The sequence below is a fragment of the Argopecten irradians genome, chromosome 14 (genome assembly GCF_041381155.1).
Source record: "Argopecten irradians isolate NY chromosome 14, Ai_NY, whole genome shotgun sequence".
NCBI lineage: Eukaryota > Metazoa > Mollusca > Bivalvia > Pectinida > Pectinidae > Argopecten > Argopecten irradians.
This window is the reverse complement of record NC_091147.1, coordinates 24752453-24778726: the sequence shown is the minus strand read 5'-3', so window position 1 is coordinate 24778726 and position 26274 is coordinate 24752453. Positions and strand designations below refer to the sequence as shown.

At 34.9% G+C, this 26274-nt stretch overlaps 1 protein-coding gene across 1 annotated transcript; it reads right to left on the bottom strand.

Annotated features, from left to right (window-relative positions):
* Positions 1-11414: 11414 nt before the first annotated feature.
* Positions 11415-19813, bottom strand: LOC138308173 (angiopoietin-related protein 7-like). The gene is made up of 5 exons (XM_069249117.1): positions 19519-19813; positions 16096-16208; positions 15367-15463; positions 12354-12518; positions 11415-11659 (listed from the first exon to the last, which is right to left on the bottom strand). Exons 1-5 carry the CDS (start codon positions 19811-19813, stop codon positions 11415-11417), a joined length of 915 nt encoding a protein of 304 aa, XP_069105218.1.
* Positions 19814-26274: the final 6461 nt, after the last annotated feature.

The window sequence follows — 26274 nt, the reverse complement described above, 5'->3', positions numbered from 1 at the left end:
TTTTCTATTTTTCTAATTTCCGTTTTTTACCGTATTTCTCTACCATACTCAGTTATGTTAAAAATAAAATGTCGGTTAGTGGTTTTCTATCATTTATCCACTTCACATAATCTAGGCAATTTTTTGTTTAATTCCGACCCGAAGAATCCTTTCTGTCTGAGCCGATGCCAACACGTCGAACAATCTTAGTTGACTACTCATTAAAGAAAAACCAATATAGGCGTGGTTAGATATTTGTCAATCCCTCACTTGTAGCCAACAGTAGACTTTGTTATACAAATGGTAACAAAGCAACCGATGAAGTAGAAAGTCCATCAGTAGATAGAAGCTTAAACGTCAATTTTACACTCGCTGTACCTGTGACGTCATCCTTAAACACTACATATGAACAGGTCATACTTTTAAGTCAGATATATCTGGATATTTCCCCCGATCACTCTTTGGCACTACCCTGTCTCAGTTGTTAGGTTTCTATCTCTTGGCTTACAACAATTAAAAAGTTAGCTTTACCTTTACTGTAGCATGATTTTTGAAGGGTGTTGTGTCCAGGCTGTGTTCAGACGAGATTTGAATATGGGTTCAGAGTTTTGTCAGTTACCACAGTTGCTAAAAGGCTATTCCATTTATCTGTGACACAGTTTGAGAAAGAGTTTTTGCACAGCTTGGTTCTGACTTGTCGTTCGGTCTTAACAGGATATAACGTTTATCTGGTATATAGTCAAGTATTTGTGAAGTGTCAATGAAGTTAAACGTTCTGACGATGAGAAGTGACCGAAATCAAGAAAATGATAAATTTTAATTTCGAAATAATATCTGGCAAAAAATTAAGAAATGTCGATAGGATTGGACATCAAAAATAGCCATTCGTTTTAGAAGTGGTACACACAAACTTAGTATGTATATTTGCATTGGACTCATAGTAAAACTGGGCAACAGAAGACACAAGTAGTTTGATCATTTGATATATATCAAAGAACGTTTATAACGGTATACTGTGATTGACTGTGTTGCTTTGAAGTTCTAGGCGTTGCTCTCTTTTTAAGTCTTTCCGGGCCTGTGATCGGTGATTTGCTATGAGATAGTCCAGGAGTGGATATAACGTCAGTGATAGTAACACCTGAAGTATCGAGGATGACATAATTTGCTGATGTTAGCTCTACAGTATGAACCGCGACGCACCATGACATATTCAGGCTCTCGCTTTACTGATGGTATAAACATATATTTCTGATAGTACATGTAGCTACTACGGTATAATAAATATGTGATATAGATATACATTGTATACATCATCAATGATGGACCTTTGTGTTATAACGCCCTGTTAGAGTTAAATAAGTTATTTTATATTCTTCCAGTGCGTTTTGATACCATATGGACCGAAGTAAAAGTCCTTATTTTTTATATCAGATATGATAATTATTGTAAAATGTTAAGTAATATAGAAACAATTTCCAATGTTAATTAGTGGTTATAATTCGAATAGGTAATCAGGTAATCGAATAAGTAATATCGATTTGGGTATGACTTGGAAAAATTAAATAGAGTCAATATGCTTTCTAAAAATGGGAATATCGAGTCCATATGCTTTATAAAAATGGAAATATCGAGTCAGTATGCTAAATATTGCCCTCCAAGTGACAGTATATTAGCCAATGAACCGATATTTAGAGATAGGTGATTTTTTTTCAGAAATAGCTAGTCAATATTCCTATTGTGACGTCACTGCCAAGTCGATATTGCGATTTCTATATATCATTTAGCACTAATCAAATATTTTAAAATAACTATAATATTTAATATAAAAATGGAGCACAAGAATGTTCCATTATACACACATATATGTTTTAAGCCAATCATCAGATGGTGGGCTATTCAAATCGCCTTTCGTCCGTGCTCCGTCGCCTGTGGTCCGGCATCCGTCGTAAGGGGTCCGTCCGTAAACAAGGCTTGTTACCGCTATTTCTCAGAAAGTACTGAAGGGATCTGTCTCAAATTTTATATGTAGGTTTCCCTATGGTCCTAGGAGTGTCATGCTGATTTTGAGATTGATAAAAAAAACCATGTGGCCGCCAAGCAGCAATCTTAGATTTTGGCAGTTAATGTTTGTTACCGCAATTTCTCAGAAAGTAAAAACAGGATCTGTCTCAAATTTCATATTTAGGTTTCCCTAGGAACCTAGGAGTGTCATGCTGATTGTGAAACTGATCGAAAATACAATGTGGCCGCCATGCAGCCATCTTGCACTTTGGAAGTTGATGTTTGCTTCCGCAATTTCTCAGAAAGTATAGAAAGGACCTGTCTCAAATTGCATATGTAGGTCCCCCTAGGGCCCTAGAAGTGCCATGCTGATTTTGGGACTGATCTAAAAACAATGTGGCTGCCAGGCAGCCATCTTGAATTTTGGCAGTTAATGTTTTTTATCCAAATTTCTCAGAAACCAGTGAAGGTATTTGTCTCAAATTATATGTGTAGGTTCCCCTAGAGCCCTAGGAGTGCCATGCTGATTTTGAGACTGGTCGGAAAAAACAATATGGCCGCCAGACAGCAATCTTTGGTTTTGGTAGTTGATGATTGTTATCCCTATTTCTCAGAAAGTACTGAAGGGATCTGTCTCAAATCTAAGGTTTCTTTACGGCTGTAGTTGTTCATATCGAATTTTGGAACCGATCGGTCAACAAGATGGCCGACCGGCCGCCATCTTGGATGTTAGTATTTGAAGTTTTTTACCGCTTTTTCTGAGAAATTACTTGAGGAATCTGTCTAAAATCTTATATGTACGTTCCCCTTGGGCTCTAGTTGTGGCTACATGTATTGCATTTTAGGAGACGTTGTCTTCAATATGGCCGACTGGACGCCAGCTTGCAATTTTCCATTGTCAGACATAGATCATTCTTTGGTTGGCGCCAAGATCCCTTTGGGATCTCTTGTTATATTTTGGCCCCAACACAGATTCCTTTAAATTTTATAACATATTTTACGAATAAAATAACAAAGCTTCAAAGAATTCTGACATGTTGTTGCCTGGCAACTTGTATATTATATTTATGCTCGGGCAAACAAAACATTTGGCGTGAAAGTTCTTGTTTGTAAATTAATATCTTATTGTCCAATTACAAAATGATGTAAAAAAAAGTTTATATTGTTTAGAAGGTTTTATTTTCACATGTTTTTGGAGTCATAACCCCGACTTACCGCATCTACGCCTATGTGACAAGTTCCTGTAGTATATATGTTCTGTTCTCCCTGAACACCAAGCGACCTCGCGCCTACCATCACCGTACATATATCACGTTCTTAGTCTCTTTTCGTGCTCATTAATTATAAATATCTTCATAACAAATGATGCTTAAATAATCATGCCGTAACAAGAAAAGGTAAGAAGTTGACACGCTCCACTGGATACGGTTCCCGTGAACGATTACTATCTCAAAACAATGCAGAAGGTCGATGTCTAAATCAACACCATCCTATGATGTATCATCATAATAATATTGCTCACGCCATTGGCATTCAACGAAGTAAAAATAACATTGGTGGAAACAAAATACTATTGCGTGGAAACAAAAAATATATAGCGTTCTAACGCAATTACTAAATTTGACTTTTTGCTATGTCAGATGTTGCAATCTGTAATTATTTCACAATCAATATTCATTTTAATTGTAATCATTACAAGTGAATGTGTGTTAACATTAATTAGTAGCATGTTTTTGCATTCATAATCATAAATCTAATGTACTGGATAGTGTTCAAATTATTTTGAATAATTATTTAAGCATAAATTGCTTTCTTGGGGGATTTATGGTCCTATATTTCTCACAGGATTGTAGACAAATTGTATAACGCGCATTAGTGCGTTATGATTAAGGTTATATATTGTCAGTTCCGAGCAAAAATAAATTTATATATACAATGTATATCAAAGACAAGGCAAATTTAAACATTGGCGTTCAAAACACTATTTTGGCCAAAAGACTGGTAGGGTTTTTGTTTCAAATGAGAAAAAGTGAGGTAAAAAGAGATGTATATCCTTCAACTTTAAATTTGGCAGTTGATGATTTTGACCGCTATTTCTCAGAAAGTACTGAAGGGATCTGTCTCAAATTTCATATATTGGTTTTACATAGGGCCATAGGAGCGTCATCTGATTTTGATACTGATCGGAAAATCAATATGTCCGCAAGACAGCCATCTTAGATTTTAAACGTTGATCTTTGTTACCGCTATTTTTCAGAAAGTACTGAAGGGGTCTGTCTAAAATTTCATATGTTGGTTCCCCTTGCGCCCTAGGAGTGTCATGCTAAGTTTGAGACTGATCGGAAAAAACAATATGTCCGACAGGCAGCCATCTTGGAATTTGATACTTGATGTTTGTTACCGCTATTTCTTAGAAAGTAGTGAAGGTATCTGTCTCAAATTCCGTATGTAGGTTTCTTTAGGGCTCATGAGCATGTTGCATTTTGGGACCGATCGGTCAACAAGATGGCCGCCAGACCGCAATCTTGGATTTTAGTATTTGAAGTTTGTTATCGCTTGTTCTGAGAAATTACTTAGAAATCGGTCTAATATCCTATATGTACGTTCCCTTTGGGCTCTAGTTGCGGCTACATGTATTGCATTTTGGGAGACGTTGTCTGCAATATATTCCGACTGGACGCCAGCTTGAATTTTTTATGGTAAAGTATGAAAAGCAGAGAAAAGATCCTCTTTCCATTGTCAGACATAGATCATTCTTTGGTGGACGCCAAGATCCCTCTGGGATCTCTTGTGATATTTTGGCCCCAACACAGATTCCTTAAATTTTATAACATATTTTACGAATATAAAAAGTACAGCTTCAAAGAATTCTGACATGTTGTTGCCTGGCCACTCGTATATTATATTGATGCTTGGACAAACAAAACACTTGGCGTGACCTTTCTTGATTGTAAATTAATAGTTTGTTGTCCAATTACAAAATGATAAAAAGAGAAAAGTTTATAAGGTTTTATTTTCACATGTTTTAGAGCTATAACCCCCGACTTACCGCACCTACATCTATGTGTCAAGTTCTTGTAGTTGTATGTTCTGTTTTCCTCATATGTCACGTTCCTAGTCTCTTTCCGTGCTCATTTATTATAAATATCTTAATAACAAATGATGCTTAAATAATCATGCCGTAACAAGAAAAGGTAAGAAGTTGACACGCTCCACTGGATACGGTTCCAGTGAACGATTACTATCTCAACACAATGTAGAAGGTCGATGTCTAAATCAACACCATCCTATGATGTATCATCATACTAATATTGCTCACGCCATTGGCATTCAACGAAGTAAAAACAATACTATGGAAACAAAATACTATTGCGTGGAAACGAAAAAAAATATAGCGTTCTAACGCAATTACTAAATTTGACTTTTTGCTATGTCAGATGTTGCATTCTGTAATTATTTCACAATCAATGCTCATTTTAATTGTAGTCATTACAAGTGAATATGTGTTGACATTAATTAGTAGTATAGTTTTGCATTTATTATCATAAATCTAATGTACTGGATAGTGTTCATATTATTTTGAATAATTATTTAAGCATAAATTGTTTTCTTGGGTGATTTATGGTCCTACATTTCTCACAGGATTGTAGACAAATTGAATAATGGGCATTAGGTGCGTTATGATTAAGGTTATATATTGTCAGTTCCGAGCAAAAAGATATGTATATATACAATGTATATCAAAGACAAGGCAAATTGAAACATTGGCGTTCAAAACACTATATTGGCCAAAAGACTGGTAGGTTTTTTTCAAATGAGAAAAAGTGAGGTAGAAAGAGATGTATATTGTAAATATCTCTGTACTTTTATATGTATGAAAAAAGGCAATTATTAAAAATTGTTTCCAAATGAAGCAAAATCTAAAATTGTATTATCTGTATTTGTATTCTTGAATGAGTTGATGAATTATCAATCAAAGGCAGGTTTTAGTATACAAACCATTTTATTCATATTTCGATAGATGTGTACGTTATAAAATGGACTATTTGAATAGCTTTTAAATTGTTCTAATATAATTGCACACACTCGAACGGAAAAATTGAAGCATGATAAAACAATGTTTCAAATCCATACACATAGTAAATATACAAGCACATGAATTATGTAACATGTACTTCAGTGAACATGACAATACATGTTTATAGTATAATACAATAAAACGATCTTTGACTATTGGATAAGGTAATGTTTTTTAAGTTGTATTACATATTAAATTTCTACTACTTAATTATTGTCATATCATTCATATAATAATGAGCTCAGTAATATTTCGGTCGAAAGAAGTTATTTTATTTTCCCTGACTGTTCCCAGCTACCGTAAAAATCGATTGCAAAGCAGTAATATTTCAAAACCTATTTGAGGTACTGTTATCGCTTCTATCTTCGTGAGAACTATACCGTATCAAGTTACTAGCTTGGAAGAGTTGATATAGAATTATGAGTTTATATAGAACCAATAATAGAAATATAAATACAATGTCATGGTTCACTGGGCCCTGCAGGTAGGGCATTAGAATTGTACCTGCTGTCCCTATTGCATGATAGTAAAAGGCGGCTAAATTTAGGATATTTTCTTTTCTTCCTAACTTACTTTATCAGTCCTAATGCCTCCCTTGGCACCGCCTCACTTTTGACCTTGAGTTGAGCGTTCGCCCATGTGAGGAAGGCTCTGGGTTCTGTTCCCTGGTCGAGACACACCAAAGTCTATAAAAGTAGTAGTTTCTGCTCCTGCTTGGCGCTCATCATTCACGGGAGTGGGACGACTGGTTCGCCCGTTGTCACTATAATGTGACCGGATAGGGTGTGTTGCTTGGTGTCTTCGGCGGCATACTTTAGTGATATAGCACTATAAAAAGGGCAACAGTTCCACTATATATATACAAGAAGACACAACACGAACAAATTGCAATCTCCCAAAACACGCACCTTGCACTTCACACACGCTACACATTACATGGGAGGCCGTCCTTACATGACCCTGGCTGTAATAGGACGTTAAAATAATCAAACAAACAAACAAACATGGTTCACTGGAAAACACATTCTGACAAAGCCAATGTGTGTTTCAGCATCCCCATTACTGTTACCATACAACATATACAATTATTGATCAATGTCAGCGCTCAATAAATATGCTGTTTTTACACTTAAACAAGTTGATATTGTAAACGAAATTGAACAATATAGAGGCCAACTTATGATTTGGTGACAATCTTTTTTGCGCTCACGCATAGACCGACAATATAATTCACTAATTTTCCTAAGATTTCAAGATTTTCAAGATTTTATTTATTCACTCAGACACACAAAATAGTGTATAACAAGAGGTCAGACATTTTTAACAGAATGGATGCATGACAGGCAAAATGTAACATTATTTGTAGAATTAATATGGAAAAATACATACATTTTAACATTTCATAATTGTACCAATAAATATAATAAACTTAACTACTACATAATCACAATGCTGGGTGATACAAGTGTGTTATAATAACTTGACTATTTTCTGGATGAACAAACTGACATTTATATATAGTTTCTTATAAAATATTGAGAACATTCCTTTCATTTTGTAGTAATTAGGATTTCTGTGGTAGTAATTTGGGATATATTTACTACGCAATTGGGCTACATTATGGTTGTTACACACAAATAAAAAATGGAACTCGTCTCCAGTACCAGCGCTACAAAGTGGACATACTCTATCTTGACGTTGTATCCCAGCCCATCTTCCAGTTTCAACCGGAAATTTTATATTTGAGGTTCTAAATTTGCATATTGTTTTCCTGATCTTCCAAGCCAAAATGGTATTTAAATATAGAGTATGTCCGTCCTCTCGGCGTGTTTTCTAATTGGTTAAACCATGTTTGTATAAATTGGTCTTGCAATTTTTGAGTAATAATTGAATGTAGATATTTAATATTAGGTAAACACTTTCTCTGATGTATCCAAAACTTAATCCAACACTGTCTAAAATATTTTAAACATATTTCATCCATTTAAACTCAATCTGACCAGTTACATGGAGAGTATACATCAGTTTGTACATAAAACTAGACAGTTTGCTTTCATTGGATAGAAGAGTATACCAAAATTTTATCATTCTTAGTTTAATATTAACAGTAATAGGATACCTGCCGGTTTCTCCGTAAATCATAAAATTAGATGTATTTTTTCGTAGACCAAGAATTCTTTTACAGAACTGTAGATGTATTTTTTCCAACATACTTGTATTTTCGTACCCCCATATTTCACATGAATATAATAATATTGGAGTAACTAATGAATCGAATAACTTAAGTTGTATATCAACAGGTAAATTAATATTTCTTATCTTACGGTAAAGAGCAAAAAGTGCTTTATTGGCTTGAATACTCAATTGTTTTTTGGCAGCTGTGAAGCTTCCATTGTAGTTAAATAGTACACCTAAGTATGAGAAAGTATCTTGAATATCTAGTTGTTTTTTGAACACCAAAAATCGGTTTCTTCCTGTAGGTTTTCGTTTTGCAAAAATTACAAATTTTGATTTCTTTGTGTTAACCTCAAGTTTCCATTTTTGACAATATTCTTCAAACATATTTAACATCTTTTGTAAACCAGACGCTGTTTCGGACATTAAAACAGTGTCGTCAGCGTATAGAATAATAAACAGTTTAACATACATATCAATATTGTCGCGACACAGTTCATAAATTTTAGACAAACAATCAACATTTTTTTCAATAAAAAAAGTTTCTAAGTCGTTCAAATACAGAGCAAACAAAAACGGAGAGCAATTTTCCCCTTGTTTCAAACCGATGTTGGAGGTGAACATTTGTGATATTTCATTACCATTTTTCACACAAGATTTAGTGCTTGAATACATACCATATAAAACATTAAATATCTTCCCAGTTATATTACTTTTTATATTTTTTTTCCATAAACCTATACGCCAGACAGGGTCGAAGGCCTTCCTAAAATTAATAAAGGCACAATAGAGCTTTTTACCTGAAGCCAGACACAAAGATGTCAGAGCATGTAGAATGAAAATATTATCTATGGTAGAGTGTCCTTTTCTAAAGCCCGCCTGAGCGCAACTAATAAGATTAATTTCATCTGACAGTGTTTGAAGTCTGGAATTTATTATTGACGTAAAATCTTTACCCAAGCATGAGACTAGCGTTATAGCTCTGTAATTATCTACTTCGTTAAGATCACCTTTGTTCTTAAAAATTGGCTTGATTATGCCAGTGTTCCAACTTTATGGTATTATACCCGTGTCCAATACAATATTAAAAAGATTATGGGGTTCTGCTCCTGCTTAGCGCTCAGCATACACGGAGTGGGACGACTGGTTCGCCCGTTGTCAGTATAATGTGACCGGTTGGGGTGTGTTGCTTGGTGTCTTCGGTGGCATGCTTCAGTGATAAAGCACTATAAAAAGGGCAACAGTTCCACTATACAAGAAGACACAACATGAATATACCGCAGTCTCCCAAAACACACACCTCGCACAACATACATGCAACACGCCGCATACATGGGAGGCCGTTCTTTCATGACCATAGCTGTTAATAGGACGTTAATTAATCAAACAAAACAAACAAACAAATTATGTTTTATGAAGACTAACAGTTCTCTCCCTTTACAGATTAAAACTTTCTCCATCCTAGAATTATCGTTCATTTCATCTCCTCTTTGTCTTTCTAGAAAAAAACAAACTCTTCTTGTTTATTATGTGCATTTGTGTACTCTACATCCTTGCTATCCCTTACATACATACAATTAAGCAGTAATTAATTCTCACCTATGGGGTGATTAAAAAGTTTTCTTTTGAAATGTCAGTGTCTGCAAAAATGTCTTCACAATGAAGTTTTGTTTGATTTATGCATTTGATTGTTGGTAACTACAATGTGAATGGAATGAATTACTAATTGTAGTTTTGCCATATTATGGTCTAGCCTTATAAATGTAGTTTCATGGTAAGGGAGACAACTCATGATTTTTACACGCAGACATTTTGGTTATTACATCATCATGTCATCATCTTTTCACGGTTTTGAATGGCCGTGGTTTAATTTAATAACACTTTTCTAAACATTTTCCTTTTGAAATTAATTTTGAATAAATTACTTTATTAGTTTTCAAAGTAACATTATTAATAACACCATCAATCTTTTTACTATTTTATATTGATTAAATAGTGTTATTTATTTTTTAAGTTATTTACATCTAAATTATATTAAAATATGAAAACATGATGTAGGGAGATGACACTATTGACGTCCTTATCAAATTGCAAATTTTTATTGTGCTAAAATGCTCCATTTTTTAAAATTGTGAGATTTGACTTTCTTAAACATTCACAGAATACAAACATATATGTGAGTTATTGAATTTTCGGACGACGCATGACTAACGCTGGACAAAAGGCTATTAAATGAGGTCACACAAGACCTTGTTTCAGAAATTTTAATAGAATACATTGAAGTAAAAAATGTCTATTAATATTTTTATTGAAATATAATATGTCAAAATATAATATTCTTTACGGGTTAGTATTAATCGTATATCCAATGTATACCGAACTAACGATAATAACATACTAACGAGAAAAGTATACCTAAGAAAATAGAATTTAAAAAAAAAACATTGTTTGACTTACTTTGCCAATATATAAACAACAATAATAATAATTGAATATGTATAAAATGTATTTAACGATAAATTATAAATACTGAATTTGATTTAGTTAATACACTAAAATCAATACATCCGCCATCTCGTCAGTCTGTTTGTAAGTTACTCCGACATCTCGTCGACCATCCATTTTCTTACGATTCCACTAGCCACCACACCCGTCGGCCTACCCGTCCACCCTTTCCACCTGCCATGTCTCTCTCCTATAAGTGTCCCTTAAAAGTCATACATCTGTCATCAGATCTTTCTATCATTGTTTACCCTCTCAGTCCATATATCAGTCGTCGGATCATAGGCTTCCACTCAGTCCACAAGTCCACCTTTCATATCGTTCCTCATTAGCTACCTTATCAGTCCATACATTCTACGTCAAACCATAACTTTCCAGTCAGTCCATAGTCAGTCATCCGGCCGCTGTCAGATTCGTAAGTCTATTACCTGTCAGGCTACCGTTCCTCAGTCAGTCTCACGGGAGTATTCGCCAGTCTGCAATCAGACCCCATCCTAACAGCATCTGAATCTGCTGAACGTTTTTATGTCCATGCACCAAAGAAAGGTTGTCAGTACCATGAGTTTCCGCAGTATATCACCGACATAGTAGTTCATTCAACAGAACAAAAATGTTTACATATCACAGTTTCATTCTAAAAATGTTCTTTTGTTGAAAAATAAAAAATATTCTGGTGTGTCTATCGAATCATCATCTTCGTCTGTTTTAAAGGTTGATCTTTGAGATTTGGGTCTGGAAAGTACGCCCATCGCATAACCTGTCTATTAATAACAGATTTACTAAAGATCCCATTCAGATGAGCATGTACACAGTCGTCATGCCACCATCCACTTTTGAGCGACCGACCACAATGTCGAGAAGTTTTATCGTTGTCCCTATCCCGCGTGCTGAACTGACGTTCATTACTGTCCGCCATAGCATCGTCTGAAAATTGAGAAAACATGATCTGTTTAAACGTAATAATTAATCTCATATAGGCATGCTTTGTTAAATAATCACCGTCCGTATCACTGTGAGGACCTAGCGCAAGGCTTATCAAGGAAATATATCGTTTCAAATCGTAAAACTTATTCCAATCAGTTGATTTAGGTTTGGGACAGCATTACTAACATCTATCTTGTATTGACACTCACCTTTTATATATCTGAAATTAATCCGAATTAGTTAAAATGTTTATTTTGCTCTTTGCTTATCTGGAAATTAATGATGTTGATCCTGGTATCAGATTTTATTCAAATATAATAATGAGTGTACGTAATGTTGATTTTAGCTCACCGTCGTAATCAATCATCATACCCAGGTATTATCTATTAAAACTATATAAACGTGTGCATTACGGGGATCATTAGTCATAAATTTGAATATATTTCCAATATTTACTTTAATTTATACATCATGAATACCCGATAAGTGTTGTGTAGAAACTTGTATTGGTTTCTCGATTTACTGTCACTATTTTTTGTCCTTCTTCTATTCTATCGAAAAACCAATCCACGAAAGAATGTACCCACGCATATTTCTTGTTATATAGAATACGTAAATACAAAATGCACCACGTCTCGTATAATTACACACTACTGTAGCTAATCTAAATAATCTTAATCTATTGGTTACTTACGCGATATGTTCCCGGAAAAGCCATACACAAACAGTTTGTAATTTTGGGATTCATCTGCAACTTTGAAATTGGAGTACTCTGCATACCCCCGTTCCCCAGTCAAAGCTACAACTTCCACACGCAGGATCTTAGACATGTGTGTTAGTAGGTGAATATTGTCGTTGCCTTTAAAAGGTAAGACAGCCATTTATTGATCGAGACAAACAATAATACAGGTGTAGATACTAACCCTCATTATATAACGTAGTGTTGTGCTAGCCAATTCTATAAGACTCTTTCAAATGTGGATATGAACGATAGGAATATTCTACCCGAGGGTCACAAAACCCGATGCTTGTCGAGTGTTTTGCAACATTTTGTGATCCCGAGGGTAGAATATCCTTATCCTTCATATTCACTTAAGAAAGAGTATTTTTTTTCATACCTCGACGTTTTATTGTAATTTTACAATTATGATATCCCGCCACGACTTAAAGTCAATTTTCCATACATGAAAATTTCGTGATATTTTCAAAAAGAATCTGTTGTTCGCATCTTTTATAGTTAAACCAGTTAAGTTTGTGAAAACAATGTTAAATTTTTTCGAGGAAATAGAAATTTTGTTGACGCCGTGACGTCAGGAGGCTTTTTTGCATGAGTACCCATGCAATACAGCCTCAGGCGACATGAGTGTATTGCCCTAGGCAAGCCATTATTACACGTGTAGGTATGAAAGAAACACTTCTATTCCAGATTAAAAAAAATAACATTTCACGTTTAACAATGTTTAAAAAGTTCCACCGCCGACAGGACATAAATGATACCCATCATTTTAACAATAATTGGTGTTTAATCGTATATATATGACTAATTAACTTTAAAAAAATACTTTGCTTTCGGTGCATACGCAATCAGTACTGCATTCCATATAGGACGTAGTGCCACAGATTTTTTTCGGAATGCAATTAATAATTTTTGATATTTTTATATTGAAGAAAAATTGGAAGCTCAAACTGTTTAAAGGTTATAATTGGGTAAAGTAAATAACTTTTTTAACTGAAGAAAATACTAAATCGTCTGCTCCTGTTTTGGTATAGAAAAATTACCATTTAACAGCGGTGGAGCATCTTTATATAGGAAAGAGGCATACAATTTGTGGAAGTACGATAATCAAGTCATTTTTACACCGGCTAAATTCTGGACTCGATTGAGTTTTCCCCCTTGCTCTGTCTCATGTCCGAGACAGTCTGATAATCTCTTAAAGCGGTAGGTTCTGTCCTGCTAAGCGCTCAACATAAAGAAAGTGGCGCAACTGTGTCGCTTGTCAGTATAATGTGACCGATTTTGGTGCGACTATTATATGCGGTATGCTTCTGTGAAATGGACATAGAAAAAAATGAGAAGCGTTCCACTGTTACAACAAGAACATACTGCAAACTTCACCCACGCAGCGCACCGTGTACAAGAAAGACCGTCGTGAAGTGTTCCTTGTTGTTAATAGGACGGATACGTGAAGTGTTCCTTGTTGTTAATAGGACGGATACGTGAAGTGTTCCTTGTTGTTAATAGGACGGATACGTGAATTGTTCCTTGTTGTTAATAGGACGGTTACATGAAGTGTTCCTTGTTGTTAATAGGACGGATACGTGAAGTGATCCTTGTTGTTAATAGGACGGATACGTGAATTGTTCCTTGTTGTTAAAAGGACGGATACGTGAAGTGTTCCTTGTTGTTAATAGGAAGCATACGTGAATTGTTCCTTGTTGTTAATAGGACGGATACGTGAATTGTTCCTTGTTGTTAATAGGACGGATACGTGAATTGTTCCTTGTTGTTAATAGGACGGATACGTGAATTGTTCCTTGTTGTTAATAGGACGGATACGTGAATTGTTCCTTGTTGTTAATAGGACGGATACGTGAAGTGTTCCTTGTTGTTAATAGGACGAATACGTAAAATGTTCCTTGTTGTTAATAGGACGGATACGTGAAGTGTTCCTTGTTGTTAATAGGACGGATACGTGAATTGTTCCTTGTTGTTAATAGGACGGATACGTGAAGTGTTCCTTGTTGTTAATAGGACGGATACGTGAATTGTTCCTTGTTGTTAATAGGACGGATACGTAAAGTGTTCCTTGTTGTTAATAGGACGGATACGTGAAGTGTTCCTTGTTGTTAATAGGACGGATACGTGAATTGTTCCTTGTTGTTAATAGGACGGATACGTGAAGTGTTCCTTGTTGTTAATAGGACGGATACGTGAATTGTTCCTTGTTGTTAATAGGACGGATACGTGAAGTGTTCCTTGTTGTTAATAGGACGGATACGTGAATTGTTCCTTGTTGTTAATAGGACGGATACGTGAAGTGTTCCTTGTTGTTAATAGGACGGATACGTGAATTGTTCCTTGTTGTTAATAGGACGGATACGTGAAGTGTTCCTTGTTGTTAATAGGACGAATACGTGAAGTGTTCCTTGTTGTTAATAGGACGGATACGTGAAGTGTTCCTTGTTGTTAATAGGACGGATACGTGAAGTGTTCCTTGTTGTTAATAGGACGGATACGTGAAGTGTTCCTTGTTGTTAATAGGACGGATACGTGAAGTGTTCCTTGTTGTTAATAGGACGGATACGTGAAGTGTTCCTTGTTGTTAATAGGACGGATACGTGAATTGTTCCTTGTTGTTAATAGGATGGATACGTGAATTGTTCCTTGTTGTTAATAGGAAGCATACGTGAATTGTTCCTTGTTGTTAATAGGACGGATACGTGAAGTGTTCCTTGTTGTTAATAAGACGGATACGTAATTAACTAGCCATACAACCAGTATCATTCAACAAGATTGATTACCCATACATGATTTGCAATTGACCAATTATTCTCTTAGTCGGAAATCCCTAGAGTATTACAATTGCAAAATTAACTTATAAAAAAAACTAGCATGCTTTTTGTATATCTGCCCTGATTCCCATGGAAAACAGTAAAAACATATAGATAAATCAAAAAAAAAAAAAAAAAAAATCATCGCCTCTTACCGAGCCAGAAGTCTCCATTGATATCACCAAATCCATTCTTGTAGTCTCTCCATGGACGATAAAAATCGACATCTCCTTTCGTTCGCCTTTGGATTACCTAATCAAAAATAAAAGTCTATATTTAGGTATTAACAAGAAAACAGACATTGGCTCTCATCCCAATTGATTTACATTATGGCATGATTAAGCTTAATTAGACAATCAGGAATGGTGAATTATTGACTCCTGAGATGGTTCTAGTTTGATGATAAAAAAGAAAATGAAAAGATATACTGCTTATCTACTGATATTTTGCTTTTATCTAAATCTCTACATAAAATATAAGGAATAAAAGTTTTATTTCAAGAAAAAATCACAGAATCAGATTTATTATTCCAAATACATCACATGTATTGCTTCTATTTGTTTGGCCAAATTAGATTTTTATGAATTATAAGTAAAGGTATTTTCTTACTCCACAAAATGTAAACGACGGTTGAAAATAATCAATATTTTCAGCCGTCCTGAATTATTAATAATGCTTGTTTTGGATTGAGTAGATGCATAATTTGTGTTAATGCTCATTTATTATACATGTGCTCAATTTTCGTCACCAGCAACCATCACTTAAAGGTCTACAGAACCAGGTAACAACTAGCGAAAAATGTACATCAGTGCCCAATCTGCAATTAATATATAACGCTGGCTAACGTTTTGCTAACATAAGTGTTTTATGTGAATCATACTCACAGTCCAAGGCCCACCTTCAGTATCCATATCACAGTATACAATATGGCCGTCTTTTCCTATCTTGTATGCCCCAGAGCTGTATCCAATCAGGTGTGCACAACTGTTGATAACCACTTAAATGATGAAGTAGAATGAGTTACCATAACAATAACGTAACATATCCATTCATCTTATCATGTTTTATAGACATTGAAAATATATGGAATAATTATTAAAGCCCCACTACCTTTCCGAAACGGTTTTTGATTTTTAAAATGGGAATGTAAAACGAGATTAATAATTTTGTCGAGTGGCAAAAGTTATTAACTTAACGTTAATACTACACTTATTATCACCTCCTAAACAATTTAATTAAAATAAATAAAATGTTAATTTTCATAACGCGGGTCGTCTTATGTTTTCCCCGTCGTCCTAAATACCGCGCGGTAGTTGACTATCACTGTGGCAGACGGTAAAACAGCGAAATGACTCCCCATTGTTATCATATATTACGCAGGAAATTTTGCATATGTTTGGTATTGTAACCTCATCTTAGGCCATCGGTATATATTTTCTGAGATAATTAATGTTTTTAAGAAATCTTTATATTTTGCTCCGGAAAGGCCTTTAAATGTGTAACTATGTAAATGTAGCTATAACAGTATACAGTGTTTATAACATATTCAATATCTTATAATTAACCATGCTTATTAGAAGCAGGCTAGAGCTCTAAGATCGATCCCGTTTCCTTCTAAAGGAAGAGAATATATTAGTAAAGATATCCCTTACATCTTTTATTACTGGACCAACCTATTACACCGGGAAGAATATATTTCAAACATGTTTTCTCGCATGGAAAAAAAACCCAGTTCGTATTATCATAAACTTGACGAGTTTGTTGAACATCTTCATTTTAAACTAGTCCAATCTGTCCATGCGGCCATCTCTAAAACAATCAGGTATATCTTCATGTACTGACAATGTTTTTAAATGCATTTTGGTCGGTGCACACACTTTGTACACGATAACAGAAAGAAATTGCCACAGGGTGAAAGATCAAGTTTCTATTTCCTAAATAGCTCTTCCGTCTTTGCATATTACAGAGTTAGCTCCCTTGCGAGTAGGTATCGATTGTTACGTCATTATTTTGTGAGCGCAATTCACGTCGTTTTCTTCAAAACGTATGACGTTACGCTCACAAACACATGACGTCACAATCAATTCCTACCCGCAAGTGCAGATAACTCTATAATATGCAAATTTGGAATATCTTTTTTCCGAGCATAAATGTTATTTGCACAAGCAAGCATAGTGTTTAGAGTGAAACATATACATTTTGTGTATATATATTTCAATTGAAGTGTCTATCACTGATAATAGGAGATTTCAAAAAAGATGGCATGACGTCACAGAAAGTTTACATCCGGGTCCTCAACGGTACAAACACAGTATGGCGACTAATAAAAACAGATACGTATACCCCTGCTACATAATCGATACTTTGACAAAAGTATACACTTTCATACTTGCAAATAATTTAAAATTTTAAAAAGTTTAAAATGGTTTCTTATTGTTTCAGAGGTTACAGACATTTATATTTTTATATTTACAGTTGTTTATTTGTAAACATATTTGTGTATGTTTAGTGTTGAAGCCAGCTTGCGTAGCGGTGCCGGGCCGTCACACGTACCCGCTTTTGTTCACGCGTAGAAATCCATGTTGTGAAAAAGTTATGAATAAATAATTGATTTTTAATGTGTCATGTTTCTGTTATACATAAAAAGCTGTTTTCAACACTAATTAATATAACAAATTGTGAACCACCTTCGCTGTTCGATCACCTCAGGCCCCATACATGTAGTTGGGGAAATTAATAATATTAATATGTAATTACCGAAACACATCCCAATAAGTATATGTAAAAGATATATATTTTGCTCTTTACCGTGTATATATTGTTTTAAAGGAATTCTATAAACAACTGTATTACACGTGCATGCAGATATATATGTGTACATGTACGTGCACGTAGAGCTATACGGCTGCTGATATCTCGAAAATAAAATGGTGAAATCGTTCAGTTTTCATTCTGTAGATTTTGTTCCATGGGTTGCTATGTGAAGTCTCAAATTGGAGTGATATTACTTTTAAATAATTTCAATGCATGTTGGATAGACTACATTTAGATTTATGAATACAGATCGTAGTATTGTAAATGCCGACCAGAAATCATTGCGTACGGCTTCGAGAATCCTAAAATAATCGAAGTTTTGTTTAAAAATATGATAAAAAGTAACTATAATCTGACATATTTGTATGTCATAAACTAAACTCCAAACTTTCGAACGAAAACGTTATCCAGAATAAGTAATTTGGTGAATCTGAAAAAGGACGAAATTCGGGATCTCGGCAGTACTGTACGTAATGACTGCCGTGCGCTTGGGGTATTCTACGAAAGCAAATTATAATTTGGTCATAATCACACATTGTAAGGTTTGTACCATGCAAATAAAGTGTAAATACACATCGCAAGCCCCAATACAACACTGATGACAACAAAAGATGACATTATCGCCATGTTTTAAAGAAAAAGAATCCTCTTACATATAAACAAAAAGATTCAATTTAGAACAGCTACTTGGAACCCACATATTTTCAATTTTAATACGTAGAGAAGTTTTTTGGGGATCGACCTGGTAAAAAGAACTAGTTTTGGAGCTATCCCAAAATCATTTTAAAAGAAACACTTAAGGAACTTCTACAGATTTGTGGGATGCATTTTAAAAAAATTAGACTGAAACACATTTATCAGTAACAGACATATTTGGGCTTTATCCTAAAGATCTTTCATTTTGGAAGAAATTTCTAAATACATTATGATTGTTGCTTGCTTTCAAAGAATCAGTCCGAACAGTATATCATATACTTTAGGAAATACAAAGCTATTAATGAAACGTGCACGTTATAAATCAGATGATAGGAAATGTGTTAGATAAGTGATATCAATACACCAAATTATATATAAACATAAAAAAAAACACAAAAACAAAGAAACCCTGAGATTCAGATCAAAACACGACAGGATTTTTTCTAATCACGTTATAGTGATGATTAAAGTCGTATTGAATCACATTGTCACAAAAACTGGTGTCAAGTTTGTAATCCTAGTAGATTGTGTATCTGTTATGATTACATGAATTTTGATAAAAAAGTAACATTAATATCTAGTCTAAAAGTTAATATCGTGATAGATTTTTTATCTTCTATCATTTTGTCTATTTGATTCATGGAACAAGAAAAACAAACAGATATTAATGTGAATACACAAATTAATGTTATATAAATATGGACAATCAACTGTTTTGGCGAAGGCGTATGTTTTAACTTATTTAAGCCTTGTTTCGACAACTTATGAAATCACGAAGAAAATGGTTTAAAACTTACCCTTGTTAAAGAACAAAGTCGATTGAGAAATTTCAGCATATGTCGATTCTTCAAAAATGCGGGAGTAAGTCTCGCATATTGAGTTATATGTCGTATACGAAAAAGAAAAGCATGGCTCAGTTTTGCAATACTTGGCACATATTGCATGATTCGAAATTCCAGAAAATGAATCAAGTTTGTATAAACTATGATTCACTAATGACACACGAAGTATTCGTTTGTTCAGTTGCGGAAGTCTAGCCCTAGTGAAAGCCTCTACAATCGAAAAGACCAACGGTAAAATGTTCAATATCATTTCCATTGTTTCCAGCCTTTTCAGTTACTTCAAACTGTAATGCTGGTTCTGGTTATATATCATACACTTTTCATTAAATAGTCTTTGTTTATCGTATGTCCGTGGAATATCTGATTACAGAATAACCGAAACAGGTGAAGTAAGTGGAAATTCAGGGACACTTCTGTCGAAAAGACCAACGACGAATTAGTCAGTTTCAGTTTTTGTTACCGGTGTGTTGATTCTGATTATATTTGCACTTCACATAATATATTTGACAAAACTTAATCTCCTCTCTGCGTCATTGCCATAATGTACACTCTAAGTGTTAGATAGTTGTCAAACTCTCACCAGTAGCCAACCAATGACATCGATATTCAAGCGGTCACTAAGCAACCAAAGAAGTAGAATGTACCACAAGCAGTAAGTGTAGTAATATATGCAAGTGTCGCTATATATGTATCCCTATAGATAGTTCCGAGTGCCAATGACAAACACTTTACGCTATGTTAGCGATTTGTATCTAAACAAAACAAATATATAAGTATTGATCCGGCGACTGCATTTCATTTCGGTTTATTACCGGTAGAAAAAAAATATATTACGTAAAATGACTGGTGGTCTGCATTAACGATTTATGATCCCTAGTTGACTTTAAAGCTGTTTTCTATTTTGAATAAAATATACTAGTTTGCTTTTATGTTTGTATTTGTTCTTTTTCGTATGAACTGAATGACTTTATCCAACAATCATCGATTTGTTGATATTAAGAATAGTCATTACTAAATTCATATTAAGGATGATTAAAATTAGAATCACGAGAGTCATCATTATATAATATTTATTGTTACGGCGATGCCAGCCATAGATACACAGAAGCAAGTTTTTTGTTTCGCATTCCCCCCCAAAAAAATTGTTTTATACAAATGCACATTAAAGACAAAAACGTAACATAAGACGTAATGACACAGACATTAAGGTAGTATACACTTGAGCTTACTTACATATTTACACATACACACTTGCACAAACATTCACACAAGTGCTCACACAGAAAGAATTGCTACTCAGATACAATCGACCTACTTCATCATAAGCATGCATCCATCATGTACCAAATAACAACGTATCATTTGAATCAATAATCTGTCTACGATTTCTCGAAAGAAAAGCGCACACTTAAGTCAAAACTTAAGTTTGTTCTCCACATATAATTTATGTTAAAATATTTGACAAAACTCAGTTCTTGACTTAAGAACTTCTTTGTTTTGAGAAATCGAGGCCTGGTCATTAAACTTATGATCATAATTATCATATAGTAAAATAATCCTTATCATGATCATCAAACCATCAACCCAAATCAAGAAAACTATCAAACTGCAGGCACACACTTTCAAACTATTTATGCCAAAAATAATAAAGAGGAAAGAAGGATAGACAGAGATGGATTATGGTGAAAACAAATAGGATATGAGTATAAGGTTAATTGTGTATTTCATTAAAAAAAGGTTTCTAACAGATCTATACAGCTCTAAAAAATAAACAACTAAAGTTTTGATATGTTTCCCTTATTTTTTCAATCTGTTATGTAAGAATTTAACCTCATCAATTAAAATTGCAGGAAACAGAGTCAAAAGCATTCTAAATATCAAGTATTAAAAGCATTTCATTAATTCCATTTTATTTTAAAATTGCATTAAAGTTATATGTGCCGTAACTGGACGAAAATTTTGACATGTTATTTTTTCTTCATTAATCTATTGAAAACCGTAAGGTTTGATGAATTAAGCCGTGAAAATCATTCAAATGGTTCCAGATGTCTGACAAACGTTAGTTGCAATGACTAATAACAATATATAAAAACTGCTAAATGAAATTGTAGACCACGATTTGGCTTAATGGTCCGACCGTATGTTCTCATTTCACTTCACTATAGATGTACATATAATGATTTTTGGCAGTACTCGTAAAATTAAAACGTAAGCATTGAAAATACTGTAATTCTCAAAATGTCGGTAACTTTTGGTAATAAATAACATATCAAAAGCTCATCTTGATTCGTGAGTATGAAAAATACGGCACATATAACTTTATACCATAAACCTAAATTTGGAAACTTTGTGTGTTTGAGACTTCATGATTATGGATAGTTACGAGCAGTGGACTTATGTGAAGAAGTGTGTGAGGGTGTTTGTGTGTGTGTATGTGTTTCAAAAGGATTTATCATAACTTTTGATGTTTACATGAATGATGATGTGAATTTATACGGGGCGTCTTTTAGTTTTACAGTGGTCGGTTTCCATCCCGAACTTAGATATAATATATTGCATCGTCTCGTCTAAGACTTGTGCTTTCCTTTGGGGGAACACTAAAGAAACATTTTCAGGATCGATCTTAAAATCAGAAATACATTTTAGCAGAAATACTCATGACACACATACCGATTTCCGGGATCTATCACCAAAAAAAGATTCGGCGGAAACACATTTGGGACCAACATACATTTTTGGGTTTTTAGTAAACAGGATCGTTTACCGCACACAATGGTGAATTATACTTATTGAGAATAAAATAGTCATAAGATTATCATAAAAAGGTGTTTTTGATTCAATTTTATGCCTTTAACTTTTTTGACTCAATTAAAAAATAATACATATACACTTATCCACGATACTTGACAATCTTTTCAGTAATTGGGATTGTTTTTCTGTGTATGTGTGCGTGTGTATATGTGCGTGTGTACATGTGCGCGTGTATATGTGCGCGTTCAATATTGAAATGAAAACAAGCTCGACTACTGTAACCGTTATTTCTCAGCAAGTGCAGAAAGGATATATCTCAAATTTTATATATAGGTTCCCCTAGGATCCAAATTGTACATATTACATTTTGGGACCGATTGATCAACGAGATAGCCGAAAGTCAGCCGTCTTGGATTTTAATAGTTAATGTTTGTTACTAACATTTCTTAGAAAGCCACTCAAGGGATTTGTCTTAAATTTGATATATATGTATTGGTTCCCTTTAATTTTGCATTCTCTTCGTCTCTATTTATTAAATATCAGCGATTTGTATCTCAAACAAATCAAATGTAAAGCTAATGCTAAAGGGATTTCTTTGAAATTTCGTATTTAGTGTCTTCTGTGTCCCTCTAGATTTTCAATTGCATTTTGATGACTGATAAGCAGTCATCTAGGATTTTGTCTTTTTACCCATAAAGTACTGACTTTGTCTAGCTTCCTGAAGTTGCACTTGTTGGGGGATTTTCGTCCTAACTTCTGCATATCTATTTTGGAACAAATCCAGTCACAACATGACAGACAGTTGCCATATTGACAAATGAAGCATAATTTACTAAGCAGACTTAATGTGAGGTTTCCCTATGTGTATTCACTATTTCAAAAGAAAAGCGAAAAGAAGAAAAAAACGGAGTAAATATCCATCTTTCCGTTGTCTAACATCAATCATTTTTTAGGGTGCCAAGATCTCTGTTGGGTATCTTTTATTAACTGTTACAGTCGGGTTATCGCGTTTATTTCCAAAAATGAAAACAAAATACCCATAACAATCATTATTTTGTGCATTATATTTTATTCTATTTTATTTCATGCGCACGTTAAAATGATTGCCATGATGCTTCGTCAGTGATATAATTGATATTTCTAGTAATTGAAGCATGTACGCAGGTCTTAAGTGTTATCAGATCACTACTCGTAGATTGACTATGTAAACTTAATCGTGCTGAAGTAGTATTCTCTAGTTTCAATTTCGCCTATATATAATTTATGGAGAAAATAGCAAAAATTAGATACTAGCGAAATACTCATGTTAATCTACACCGGCTGCATTGGTGCTCCGGCTCATTTATGCAGCCTTCTAGCTGATCTTACTTCGTTCCACCACTGATGCCGGAGAATTCTGTATCACCCTTCTTTACAAAGCCAGATCTAGTCCTCCTAATACCGCTGATGCCATTTAGGTCAGCGTAACCTTTCCTTACAAAGCCAGATCTTGCTTTCCTGACGGCACTAAGGCCATCTAGGTCTACGTAACCCTTCTTTTCAATGCCAGATCTAGCTCTCCTAATACCACTGAGGCCATCTAGGTCTGCGTAACCCTTCTTTTCAATTCCAGATCTAGCTCTCCTAATACCACTGAGGCCATTTAGGTCAGCGTAACCCTTCTTTTCAATGTCAGATCTAGCTCTCCTAATACCACTGAGGCCATCTAGGTCTGCGTAACCCTTCTTTTCAATGCCAGATCTAGCTCTCCTAATACCACTGAGGCCATCTAGGTCTGCGTAACCCTTCTTTTCAATTCCAGATCTAGCTCTCCTAATACCACTGAGGCCATCTAGGTCTGCGTAGCCCTTCTTTACAATGCCAGATCTCCTTCCTAATACCACTGAGGCCATCTAGGTCTGCGTAACCCTTCTTTTCAATCCCAGATCTAGCTCTCCTAATACCACTGAGGCCATCTAGGTCTGCGTAACCCTTCTTTTCAATTCCAGATCTAGCCTCCTAATACCACTGAGCCTTAGTCGCGTAACCTTCTTTCAATCCAGATCTAGCTCTCCTAATACCACTGAGGCCATCTAGGTCTGCGTAACCTTTCTTTTCAATGCCAGATCTAGCTCTCCTAATACCACTGAGGCCATCTAGGTCTGCGTAACCCTTCTTTTCAATGGCCAGATCTAGCTCTCCTAATACCACTGAGGCCATCTAGGTCTGCGTAACCCTTCTTTTCAATTCCAGATCTAGCTCTCCTAATACCACTGAGGCCATCTAGGTCTGCGTAACCCTTCTTTTCAATTCCAGATCTAGCTCTCCTAATACCACTGAGGCCATTTAGGTCTGCGTAACCTTTCTTTACAATGTCAGATCTAGCTCTCCTAATACCACTGAGGCCATCTAGGTCTGCGTAACCCTTCTTTACAATGCCAGATCTAGCTCTCCTAATACCACTGAGGCCATCTAGGTCTGCGTAACCCTTCTTTTCAATCCAGATCTAGCTCTCCTAATACCACTGAGGCCATCTAGGTCTGCGTAACCCTTCTTTTCAATGCCAGATCTAGCTCTCCTAATACCACTGAGGCCATCTAGGTCTGCGTAACCCTTCTTTTCAATGCCAGATCTAGCTCTCCTAATACCACTGAGGCCATCTAGGTCTGCGTAGCCCTTCTTTACAAGGCCAGATCTAGCTCTCCTAATACCACTGAGGCCATCTAGGTCTGCGTAACCCTTCTTTTCAATGCCAGATCTAGCTCTCCTAATACCACTGAGGCCATCTAGGTCTGCGTAACCCTTCTTTTCAATGCCAGATCTAGCTCTCCTAATACCACTGAGGCCATCTAGGTCTGCGTAGCCCTTCTTTACAAAGCCAGATCTAGCTCTCCTAATACCGCTGAGGCCATCAAAATCTGCATCGTCCGCCATTATCGTCCAGCATAGTAGTAAAGGCAGGATTAGAGAAACCGGCTTCATTTTCTGGAAGAAAATATATATATCAACAATTTGCTTTCATCTTTTTAATACATGAAAAGTTAAGTGTAGCTTTAATCTAATTAATTAAGTATTATTAACTGATGTTGACAAATTACACTCTAATATCCTTTGTTTTTCTATCTTATCTATGGGTAGTATAAGTATGTTTATCATGTCGTTTTGTAGCCGTTCGCACTCTTTGCTGAGGGTAATTTTTTCTTCAGATAGCGTTATTATAGTACATTCTCACAATTGAGACCTAAAGCATTTAGGTACATTGAGCACATCGACGCTGTGATTCATTTGGAAAAAAAATTACTTCATACATAACTGAATTCGTTCATCACATCAAGATATGTTTTCCAAACATTTTCATTAAATTTTAGTTTAAGATTATTTGTCGAAATAAAGCATTGAGATACATTGAGCAAACCGACGCTGTGTAGTCATTTGGAAAAAACCAATCTCTTCATAAATTAACCACTTCGTACATTACATCAATAAATAAAGTTCAACATTGTTTAAAACAATTCCTACCACAATAGGCGATGCTATTCAAGTCTCAGGGTATCATATATACAATGCAGCTGTTGATTTTTTTTTTAATTTTGACAGAACTATTTATTCCTCAGTGTCACGTCATCATTTGCCAACGTCATCAATAATCGAATGACGTCTTGCTATGTTGCGATCGCCGCCTGACGTCAAAACTGCTGTTGGAAAGCGTACAGTATGTACCATGGTCGTTGTGTCAGAAACGTGAATGTGGTATAATAATCTGTGTGACTTATTTTGACGGAAAATGATCTTACTGGTGAGTTTGGTAGATTAAACGAGTCTGAAACGGACTGGAACTTGTTAACAATTATTTGATGGTAGGAACAGGACACGCGACTCGTAGTTGATGGATATGAAATTTATTCCACACGAGTGAGTTTTTTTTTTCAAGTTACAAAAGGCACGAGCTTTAGCGAATGTCTTTTGTAACTTAAAAAATAA